This window comes from Nerophis ophidion, linkage group LG02 (assembly GCF_033978795.1).
Source record: "Nerophis ophidion isolate RoL-2023_Sa linkage group LG02, RoL_Noph_v1.0, whole genome shotgun sequence".
Classification (NCBI taxonomy): Eukaryota; Metazoa; Chordata; class Actinopteri; order Syngnathiformes; family Syngnathidae; genus Nerophis; species Nerophis ophidion.
In genome coordinates, this window is record NC_084612.1 from 21,089,888 (window position 1) to 21,102,351 (window position 12,464).

General features: G+C 37.6%; 1 protein-coding gene across 3 annotated transcripts in view; it reads left to right on the forward strand.

Moving 5' to 3' along the window:
- smyd3 (SET and MYND domain containing 3) overlaps positions 1 to 10,211 on the forward strand; it is a 163,766-nt gene extending 153,555 nt beyond the window's left edge. For 2 of the 3 annotated variants that reach the window (XM_061878886.1, XM_061878898.1), the window contains 2 exons: positions 9,307 to 9,415; positions 9,628 to 9,831. In XM_061878886.1, coding sequence (XP_061734870.1) covers positions 9,307 to 9,415; positions 9,628 to 9,726 — 208 coding nt within the window. In that variant the 3' untranslated portion in view covers positions 9,727 to 9,831. Of the gene's footprint in view, positions 1 to 9,306; positions 9,416 to 9,627; positions 9,832 to 9,904 lie in introns of those variants that run through there. The other variant, XM_061878891.1, reaches the window with a different exon arrangement.
- Positions 10,212 to 12,464: the final 2,253 nt, after the last annotated feature.

Consider the following 12,464-nt stretch of genomic DNA (forward strand, 5'->3'; position numbering starts at 1 on the left):
TTTATTACACAGTGTTTATACATGTATGTATAAAATAAAGAAGATGATTGCAAAGCCAAATGTTTGGTGTGGAAATATTTTGGCTTTAAACGAGTGACAAGATGAGCCTATCAAAGTGATTTTCAAACAACTCCACTTTCTTTAATTGGCGAAAAAAAAAGTATTTTAAACTGTTCAAGTGCAATTGTTTGTTAACTTATTTCATAACCTTCCAATTACAATGGAAAAAAAACCCACAGCGTTTATTGTGTCATGAAAGGAACACTTGCATAATTATTATATATAATATTCCATTTGTGCTTACTTTGGTCTCAAAATAACACTGATAATAATATCGCAACAACTGTATCTAATATATTTTTTATCGACCCAGGCCTAACTTGGATATAACATCAGTTAGCAAAAAAAAACCGCAATGATTAAATCAGCTTTTGCAAGGTGTTGAATGCAAAAGTTCTGCATACATTTAAACACATCTTCAAGTTGGCAGGAGTTATGCAGGGCTTTTTGCAGACTGAAGGCCAAACCATGTAATGCAATATAAATATATATCATTGTGTTTGTGTGAGTGCAGCCTGTGCACATGTTGTCAATACACACACACACAATACACACACATATACTGTATATAATAAATGATACGATTCAGTGCAGTAGAAATACTTGGCATCATTGAGGGAAGTGATGCAAATTGTGTAGTGAGGATCTTTACTATTCATGCCATATTTTTTCACCGCATGAGTGCATCGTTTTCCATCTTCCATCCGTCCCTCATTCTCCATTCCTTGCGCCTTTCACTTTGCATTTTCCCCTTATTTCAGTTGAGTTCATATTTCTGAGCACGATCACTTCCTCACTATCTCTTCACTGCAAAACATGGTATAGGCATAGAAACATCCACAAACGCTTTCAGGCATGTATTCATATTTTGCATTATATCAAGTATTATACCAGTGCATGCAGATTGTGAAAAAGTTAGAAACATACTATATATTCATGCACAAGAAACATGTTGAAATTCAACATCCTCTCTACAGCCATTGCAAGTGGGAGACATGAATTTCATGCAAATATATTCCATGTAATGTACTTAGGTTTTAAATTTAGATTAAAACTGCATTTGTTATAGGTTTGCCCAGAATACAAAATACAATTAGGCAAAAGGCAGACTATAACTAATCTTTCCTCCATGTTTGTATTCAGTAAGATAATCCTTGCTTTCCTCTCGCAAACAGCAAGCGATGATTTTTTTTTCAGACAAAAAGAGACGCTTTCTTTCCGCTGGATTTCCCTGGAAATCTGAGTCTCTTTCCACAAACGTCTCCTCTGTGCCCTCTCGCTCTCATCGCCCAGAGCTGTGGTTCTCTAACAAGGCGCCTTCGATGAGACCTTATTTGTTCTTGGCGGAGGAAACAATTTGGGGGGAGAGCATGTTAATGAAATTATTGTAATCGCTGCAAGCGTGTGCATGGAAAGATGGAACATAATTGGAGTTTCTTCCTGTGTTTATTTGCCGGACGTGGCCGTGTGACTTGCCGGCGTGCTAATTAAATCAATATTGTAACTTGTTATTATTCATTCAGCACTAACACCAATTTAGTCTTTCAACGCACTATTTAATGATGAAACTCCCAACAAGAACAGGGAGCCCTTCTGTAATTGCTTGGCGCTACGGTTTGCAGTTTGTTAGCCTTCAAGGCAAAAACAATTGGCCTGTTAGTTAAAATAATAGAATATGTTGTTGCAGCTTTTAATTACTAAATTGCTTTCCAATTATGTTTTTTGATTCAATTACATCAAATGGCCCTACAAAGTGCAGTCAATTCAGATGAAAGTTAAACAAACAAAACATTCAGCGTGTGTTTTTTGTTGTCATTTAAAGCAAAAATAAATTGGCAAAAAAAGTGGAGAAAAAAACCTTACGAAATTATAAATGCTATTGTTAAAGGTCAAATGAGAAATATTTTAATGGGAATTATAATTGCATAATGAAGTGTTGGTTATCTAATATATTTTTTATCGAACCAGGCCTAACTTGGATATAACATCAGTTAGCAAAGAAAAGCAATGATTAAATCAGCATTTGCGAGGTGTTGAATGCACTCGTCTGTGCAAAAGTTCTGCATACATTTAAATCCAATCAAATCAAATCAAATCAACTTTATTTATAAAGCACATTTAAAATAAAAGTATGTTTTTAAGAGAGATTTAAAAACAGGAAGAGAGGAGGCTTGTCTAACACTCAGGGATAGGTTGTTCCAGAGCTTGGGAGCAGCAGCAGCGGAAGCTCTGTAACCTCTAAGCTTCAGCCTAAAAACATCTTCAAGTTGGCAGGAGATATGCAGGGTTTTTTGCAGACTGAAGGCAGAATCATGTAATACAATGTAAGTTTTTATAAAAACTTGTGTTTATGTGAGTGTAGTCTGGGCACATGTTGTCAATACAAACACATTTACTGTATATAATAAATGACACGATTCAGAGCAGTAGAAATAATTGGCGTCATTGAGGGAAGTGATGCAAATTGTATAGTGAGGATCTTCACGATTCATGCCATATTTTTTCACCGCATGAGTGCATCCTTTTCCATCTTCCATCCGTCCCTCATTCTCCATTCCTTGCGTCTTTTAATTAGCATTTTCCTCTAATTTCAGTTGAGTTGAAAAATAAATAAGCAAAAAAATTGGGGGGGAAAGCATAGTAAAGTTTTGGTTATTTTTTACCTTAGCAGTTTGTCAAGTAAGACTTTTGCATGTGCAGCTTCAATGCAATATTTTGAATTAGGGCTGTCAAATGAGTTTTTTTTAACACATTTTGGAATTGGGATTAATCATTATTAAAAACAGGTGATTACTCGCTTGCATAATTAAAATGTGCTTAGGAAAAGGCCTAAATATTTGTACACAAATGCAATTTTATTGTCAGAATGTCATTCAGGAAAGTTTTTAAAAAATTCACATGAATGCACGTCATTTATTTGAACAAAACTTGGTGACAGTTGTATTTATTTATTATTGTTTTGTTCTTTTAGCCTGTATTATTGAGTGAAATTTTTCAGCAAGCACATCAGTACCAGTCCCTTTACTCATTTTTGTACTGACGTGTGCATTGATCTGATCACTGACTGTATAGCGGTGACGGTAAAAGAGTGTGTACGGTTAAAATAAATTGCATGATTAATTTGAAGTGTTTACCTGATTAATGTGATCATTTTTTGTGACACATTTTTTGGGGCGGAGTGGCACAGATGGTAGAGCGGCCGTGCCAGCAACCTGAAGGTTTCGAGTTTAATTCCAGCTTCCGCCACTCTCGTCACGGCCGGCAAAACACTTCACGCTTTGCATGGCAGCTTCTGCCCTCAGTGTGTGAATGTGTGTGTGAATGTGTGAATGTGATGTATAATGTAAAGTGCTTTGGGTATTGTGCAGGTATTGTAAAGTGCTATGAAAATACAGACCATTTACCATTAATCACATGATTTAACTAGTTAATTTTGACAGCCACATCCAGCCGCATCTAGAAGACAGGGTTGGCTTTATAAGCATCCTGATTGGCAACCAGGGACATGTGTGTTCTGATTACCTAACAGGGACAGGTGAGGGAGTCAGCGCTCAGACTAAAGAAGTGGTGGAAAATGGAAGCAAACAGGAAGTTTAAACAAAAATAAGAGCGCTGGACAGGTATTTTAAGAAACTAAAAACTGCCATGCAAGCTCATGACACATATGTTGTAGAAGCTGTACACTGACTACTTTAAAGTATATATACATACACACCAGGAAGCAATTTTATAAGTAAAAACTATTTAGTTTTACTAAAATATTGCCAATTTTGCCAAGTAATTTTGTTCATTAATGTTTAACTTTGTTGTATTATTGTTATTGTTCAGCCTAACTGTCTCCTCGGTCAGCTCACTCTCATGGAATCACTCCAATTTAAGCCTGCACAAGCAGACACAGATTGATCCAACCCTGGAGAGGGGTTTTATTCTCACATCGCTTCATTTGGAGCGTTTTGTCATGGTTGCATCAAATCATTTTGCATTCATAATCAAGACCGTCAAATGGTCTGGGGAAAAGAGGAGGAAATAGAAGGGGAAGACTTAAGAGGGAGGACAGAAGGAAGAATGGAGTGCATCACCCACTTTAATCCCCACAACTCGCAAGCCAAAAAGGACAAAAATAAACGAGAAGGAGCCGAGCAGAGGCCATGATAATAGGAGAATAAAAAATGGAGGAGATTAGACGGGTTGACTCGGGCAAATTAGTGTTTGGAGAGTCAATTTGTTTCCCTACAAAAAAAAACCTTGGTGTGTATTTATCATGATAGAAGCGCAATTGCCTACTTTTCAAGACTTATTTTTATTCTTACAACATTGTAAGTTATGACATCACAAAGCATTTACGGTGTTTTTCGGACTAGAAAGCGCACTTTATAATCCTTTCATTTTGTGGTGCGCCTAATTAGACATAGAAATAATGTAAGTAATTATTCGGGTTGTGCTTACCGACTTCAAAACAGTTTTATTTGATATATGGTGTAATGATAAGGCAGTCACACATAAGAGATACAATTGGACTGCATGTTGACGCCTGTTCATTAAATGAGGCTAGCAATTACCGGTAAGTAAGCAACACCAAAACCTTGCTGTTTCATTGAGAATATAAAACATTACACACTGCGCTCAAAAATATGTCAAAATGTTTTAGTAAAACTTTGGTAAGCGACAAATCCGTACCGTTTAATGGAAAGCGAAGCATTACGGCTACCATAGTCAGCGATACCGTGCTTTATTGTTATGGTGTGTGTATGTGTATAAGGACCCCAAAATGGCACTTGTTTGGAGACCTATTATCTGGCATTTTGTTTTGCAATATTAAAAAAAACCCACATTTTTTAAATATTGGTACCTGCTGATGTGTATTTGCGATCTGCATAAGTCCCGAAAATTGGCGCGCGTCCGCCATTGTAGTCCACGCTCTAGTCAATAAACTCCTTCTTTTTCCCTAACCTCTTGTTGTGGGACGTTCATCCTTCGCTGTTGCCATCTCTGATACAAAGTAGTGTAAAGTTCTAACTTATGTCTGTCAGTCGACTCGCTATGGAAACGCTAAAAACTACAGGTAAAATAAACATGACGGGGAAAACACGCTGTTGATGTGGAGCCACGTGAATAAGACTGCCCACAAAACGGTGCATCCAGAAAGCGACATGAAGATAGTCTGTAATACAAACTCCGTTTCCATATGAGTGGGGAATTGTGTTAGATGTAAATATAAACGGAATACAATGATTTGCAAATCAGTTTCAACCCATATTCAGTTGAATGCGCTACAAAGACAACATATTTGATGTTCAACCTGATAAACTTTTTTTTTTGCAAATAATCATTAACCTTAGAATTTGATGCCAGCAACACGTGACAAATAAGTTGGGAAAGATGGCAAGAAATACTGATAAAGTTGAGGAATGCTCATCAAACACTTTTTTGGAACATCCCACACGTGTGCAGGCTAATTGGGAACAGTTGCGTGCCATGTTTGGGTATAAAAGCAGCTTCCCAAAAAATGCTCAGTCTTTCACAAGAAAGGATGGGGCGAGGTACACACTTTGTCCACAACTGTGTGAGCAAATAGTCAGACAGTTTAAGAACAACGTTTCTCAAAGTGCAATTGCAAGAAATGTAGGGGTTTCAACATCTACGTTCCGTAATATCATTCAAAGGTTCAGAGAATCTGGAGAAATCACTCCACGTAAGCGGTATGGCCGGAAACCAACATTGAATGACCGTGACCTTCGATCCCTCAGACGGCACTGTATCAAAAACCGACATACATTTCTAAAGGATATCACCACATGGGCTCAGGAACACTTCAGAAAACCACTGTTACTAAATACATTTTGTCGCTACATCTGTAAGTGCAAGTTAAAGCTCTACTATGCAAAGCGAAAGCCATTTATCAACAACATCCAGAAACGCCGCCGATTTCTGTGGGCCCGAGATCATCTGAGATGGACCTTTGCAAAGTGGAAAAGTATTCTGTGGTCTGACGAGTCCACATTTTGAATAGTTTTTGGAAATATTCGACATCATGTCATCCGGACCAAAGGGGAAGCGAACCATCCAGACTGTTATCGAAGTAAACTTCAAAAGCCAGCATCTGTGATGGTATGGGGGTGCATTAGTGTCCAAGGCATGGGTAACTTACACATCTGTGAAGGCAACGTTAATGCTGAAAGGTACATACAGGTTCTGGAACAACATATGTTGCCATCTAAGCGCCGTCTTTTTCATGGATGCCCCTGCTTATTTCAGCAAGACAAATGCCAAGCCACATTCAGCACGTGTTACAACAGCGTGGCTTCGTAAAAAAAAGTGTGCGGGTACTTTCCTGGCCCGCCTGAAGTCCAGACCTGTCTCCCATCGAAAATGTGTGGCGCATTATGAAGCATAAAATACGACAGTGGAGACCCCGGACTGTTGAACGACTGAAGCTCTACATAAAACAAGAATGGGAAAGAATTCCACTTTCAAAGCTTCAACAATTAGTTTCCTGAGTTCCCAAACGTTTATTGAGTGTTGTTAAAAGGAAACACAGTGGTGAACATGCCCTTTCCCAACTACTTTGGCACGTGTTGCAGCCATGAAATTCCAAGTTAACTATTATTTGAAAAAAAAATACAGTTTATGAGTTTGAACATCAAATATCTTGTCTTTGTAGTGCATTCAATTGAATATGGGTTGAAAATGATTTGCAAATCATTGTATTCCGTTTATATTTACATCTAACACAATTTCCCAACTCATACGGAAATGGGGTTTGTAGATCATATGCAACATTTTGACGGAAGAACCACCATTATATGTTATGTAGACCACAAAGAAGTGTTTTAAATGTAGAAATATGACCCCTTAAGTTCACCTTATTATTTAGTGCGCCTTTTGTATGAAAACAGAGCTGAACAGACCCGCTCATCGGCAGCGTGCTTTATAATCCGCTGCGCCCTATGGTCCAAAAAATATGATATTTCCATTAGTCAGAAAGCTGCACATATAACAATGTAGTGTGCCAGTATGTGTTCGTTCACGTTTTGCAAATTAATGCTAAAAGGATGTGCATTTGGGAACAGTATGCTCATGAATAAATCCACTTGAGCATTGTGTGTACTCTATACAGTGTATAATAACATCTGCAATATGAGTTTGTACAGTAAATTATTATTTTTTGTCCCCCACTACCTCGTCTACTTTACTGTTGATGTTGTTTGTGAGCGTGTATGCACAGTGCTGCATACATTTTGAACTGTGACACTGTGCAAAAAAACAAACAAGGTATTGTTATTCATCTCACTCCTTCTACTATGAGTGTGACATAATATGGATATGGCGAACTGTCTCAGTTGGTAGAGCAGCCGTCCCAGCAACTAGAGGGTTTCAGGTTCGATTCTAGCTTCCGCCATCATAGTCCCTGCCGTTTTGTCCTTGGCAAGAAACTTTGGTTCTGTGACAGAGCTCTTAACTCAACACTTTTGTATCTCAAATTAATGTTTCTTATTACTATTCAATTGGTCTTTGGCTGCCTCAAACCAGCACAATTTTAACATGTAAAATGCATTTTAAAAAGAAAAACTAGAGATGATAAATATTATATAAAACAATGCAATAGAGTGTACTACTAACAACTACTGTTGTTTTATAAAGTAATGTAATAATGGACAGCATTGGAGAGTGAACTTCCACGGTATCAATTTCCAACTTCTTTTTTGTCAAACACACCATCAGCAGCCTCTCCATATTGTCATGGATGTCTGCAGTTAAGATATTATTTTAACATTATTAGCGGGTGTTATCGACTCATGCTGCTTCAGTATGGGGCGGACTAACAGTGATACGCTCGAATTGGTTCTCCAAGTTGCTGACACAAACTGTCATGTTTTTGATGATTTCTTTTTTAATTCAAAGAACATCATCCACTTCTTTCAAGCACTGTCCTACAAACTCACATTCTTCCTCCCCAAGGTTGGAAAACAAAGTTATATCAAACTTTAGTTCCCAGCTAATCTTAGCGAGTCTGACCATATGTTTTGGTCACTGTGACATTTGCTACATCAATTAAGTTGAGGTACCACTGTATTGCTATTTACACTGCGATTAAATTGTGCTACAAAATATAAACTATGGAATTATTTTTTGTTTGTTTTTGTTTCACCTCTATAAACACATGAATGTATCATATAGGTTATTAAGAGCAATACATAACTAATGGCAGCATCAACATTGAGACATTATTTTTGATTGAGTTATGTATCACGTACTGTATCGTGAGGAACATACCCTTAGATTTCAAGCCTTACCAAAGACCAAGTGTGGAAGGGGGGCGTGGCCTGCGGGCCTGCAGCAGAGCGGGGTGTGCCAGGACCGGCTTCGAAATCAGCGCCAGGTGCCTAAATGGCCCTCCTGGGCCTGGTTATCTAATCACCTGTAGCTCTGTTAAAAGGCAGCAGGTGGGAGTGGGAGTTGGTGCTGAAGGAGAGTCGGAGTGAGAATGAGAAAAAAAGACGATTGCTGAAAAGCCACAAAAAGACTATATTTGGAAAAATTATTGTGAATCTAAATTGGACTCTCATGTCAGTGCCTGGTGATTGTTTAGTGTTTGTGCTCTTGTTTTGGTCTTTGTGTATTGCAGCACCTTGACAATTTGATCCTTGTCCTACCAGCACACCTGTATTTCATTGCCAATTAGTTCTATTTGGTTTCACTTTGTTACCTCCTTTGCTGCTGGTTCGTTATCTTCTGTATGCCAAAGTATCCTGTTGCTTTCTGATTTCCTGCTCAACCTGCGCTATTTTTATTCCAGCCTATACCTGCGAGCACTTTGCCTACCTTCTCTACTTCCTGGTATCACACCAACAGCTGCTATGCGCCATTGTCACAGACATGGTGCCTTTTAGTCATGCACAGGCATCTGGTGGAATGAATATAACCTGACCAACCAACATGTCAGGAAAGTAATTTATGCAATAATACATTTCTAATGAACACCAAGTATTAAGTGCAGTTTGTGCCCTGCATGAGGAAACATAATATTCTTATGTAATATATATCAATTCAATGATTTTGTGTTTCACGAAAACTTGATACGATAGTGAATATTTACATAATCAACAGATAATGTCAGTTAGAACTTAAATAACTCCACTAAACATTTCCTACCTATTTTTATAGTATTTGTGGATGCAAAACTAATTAAGTGGTTCAATTTTTTTTTACCCACTTTGTGACATGTCTGCTTCCCTGTTTTTAAAGACAATACTACCCTGATCCTCATCCTGTCCATGGAGTCCAACTGATGCGAGTAGCAAAGCTGCAGCATTATTTGGAGCGCATTAAAGATGCTCTGGAAACGTATAAACAGGTCTGTATTATCGAGGAGCAATATTTAGATGTTTACAGGTTTTGTTTACTTACTGGTAGAATATAACTTGTGACAGTCTGTATGAAGTATGGGAAAAAAAACTAGAAATGTAGGCAACAATGTGTTTTATTTCTTGACATTATAGTTTGGCCAATTTTCTTTCAACGTGTCAATCATTTTAAAAGCATTTGCTTGTCTCTTTTATCCACCAGGCTTTTGCAATCCTACAGATCACTCACGGTATTGATCACTCTTTAGTGGCGGATTTGTTGGACAAGATGGAAGAATGTCGCTTTGAGATGGGTCAATAACAATCAACCAACAGTAAAGACAGTAAAATGTCAGCAGAATTTGAAAAGTGATTTTTTAAGGCACATATTTTTGGTGTGATGCCATAAAGACAATACTGTTCTTTCTGCACGTGTCTTCTTGTCTATGTTAGATACACTTGTGGGGAATGCATCCAATATGTGTGTGTTTCTTTTACAGTCAGCCACTTAAAACATCCATCTTCCTCCCGCCACGTATCCATCACACATCCACTTCCTGCCGTAATCCCTGTTTTTGTGGCTTCTTCTGTCAGGGTCTGTGATGGAATGTGGTAATGCTTCACACACACACACACACACGCACACACACACACACACACACACACACACACACACACGATGCCTCTTTGCAGGAAGGGGATGACAACATTTCCTGTGGGAGAGAAAAATTGTGTGTTTAAGGGTTATGTGAGGATTACACAGACATCGTGTTTGTTTTAACATAACAAATAAAAAGTTTGACTTTTCTGACACTTTGTGCTCTCGACATTTAACAAAAAAAAAGTCTGGATTAGGTGTGAATTCAAGCTACTTAAGCATGATTATTCATCTTGAATACTACCATAAATGCTCTAATTATAGTTGGAATGCCTCTTTAACTGAACCGCAAAGATGTGTATTTTAGACAATAGCATTTTTCCGGAAAATTGAGAACTCACTATATTTAAAAACTATTGCTGTTTTTAATTAGGTTATATCACACCTGTGAATTTTGATTAATTGTGATTAATTTCTGTCAATTAATTCCTTGCATATTATAAATTAGACCCCAATATTTTGACACAAAGTAATTCTATTGTCAGAGTGTCAAAAAAGAACATTCAAAAGTGGTTTACTTTATTGCACTTAATGTTATCTTTTTAAAACTTGCTAAGAGTTTTATTTAAAGTTCCACCAGGGTGTATTTTGAAGTGAAATTGTCCAACGTGTCTCCTCACTGGTCTTTGCACCGGTGTTTGCATTGCCTTGATCACTGACTGTATAAAAACGCACGCCGCCTTGAAATGAACTATCTGATATTCATGCAAAGGATCTTGCACGCTCAAAATAAATTGCGGGATTAATGTATGTTCTTACATGATTCATGCAATAACTTTTTGTGATCAATCGCATTACTTAATGCGATACATTTACATATATTTAATTAATAAATTAAATATTTTGGACTAATAACAATTTTTTAACTGAAATTATTATTTGGAGTGCATGGCAAGGTAGGAAAATAGCACTTTTTCACCATGTGGTGATTTAACATGTATATCGCACATTATAGCAGCAACAAAACCAAAGTTTTAAGAGTGGACAGGAGCAAAGTGCTGAGTCAGCATCAATACTGCTGATGAGTCCATTGTTATCACGTTTAACAAGCAAGACATTCACACTAACAGCTGATTAGCACCTTTTTAAGTTTTCAAGTAGATAAAGCTGCCTACTGTTGATGCACTCCTGCATTAATAACAAAATCTACTTCGGGAGGTTGCCTACAGCCACAGCTTCTATGGCAAAATTGTTTGACTAATTCAAAAGTTCAAGTTATTTAGTGACTATAAGACACTCTCTGTAATTGGGTTGAGGCATTGATTGTAGCATTTACTGTACAGTTTGTTTTACTTTTACACTCAAATGTGTATGTATCAATGGCTCTTTTGCCGATATCCGATATTCCGATATTGTCCAACTCTTAATTATTGATATCAACCGATACCGATATATATATACAGTCGTGGAATTAACACATTATTATGCCTAATTTTGTTGTGATGCCCCGCTGGATGCAATAAACAATGCAACAAGGTTTTCCAAAATAAATCAACCCAAGTTATGGAAAAAAAATGTCAACAAGGCACTGCCATATTTATTATTGAAGTCACAAAGTAGATTATTTTTTTTTAACATGCCTCAAAACAGCAGCTTGGAATTTGGGACATGCAGGTTGAGGTGGGCGGGGCTCAGGTGGGGGGGGGGGGTATACTGTAGGGTCCCGGAAGAGTGAGTTAGTGCTGCAAGGGGTTCTGGGTATTTGTTTTGTTGTGTTAATGTTGTAAATGAATGGTAAATGGGTTGTACTTGTATAGCGCTTCTCTACCTTTTTTTAAGGAACTCGAAGCACTTTGACACTATTTCCACATTCACCTGACACACATTCACATATTGTGTTACGGTGCAGATGTTCTCCCGAAATGTGTTTGATATTCTTATTTGGTGTGGGTTCACAGTGTGGCGCATATTTGTAACAGTGTTAAAGTTGTTTATTCGGCCACCCTCAGTGTGACCTGTATGGCTGTTGACCAAGTATGCATGCATTCACTTGTGTGTATGAAAAGCCGTAGATATCATGTGACTGGGCCGGCACACAAAGGCAGTGCCTTTAAGGTTTATTGGCGCTCTGTACTTCTCCCTACTTCCATGTACACAGCGGCGTTTTAAAAAGTCATAAATTTTACATTTTGAAATCGATACTGATAATTTCTGATATGACATTTTAAAGCATTTATGGGCCAATAATATCGTCAGTCCGATCTTATCGGACATTTGTAGTATGTATATGAATATTTTTCTTTATGGCTCACTTCCAGTATTTTTTTTTTAATTAAATGTGTTTGATGATAATAACTTGATACAAAAGAGCAGCTGTAGCTACAATGTTGCCATTCTTGTACTTGAAAGTTGCGATTGTTATGACACGATGGTTATGATACGGTAAATCAAAGACCTTTTAG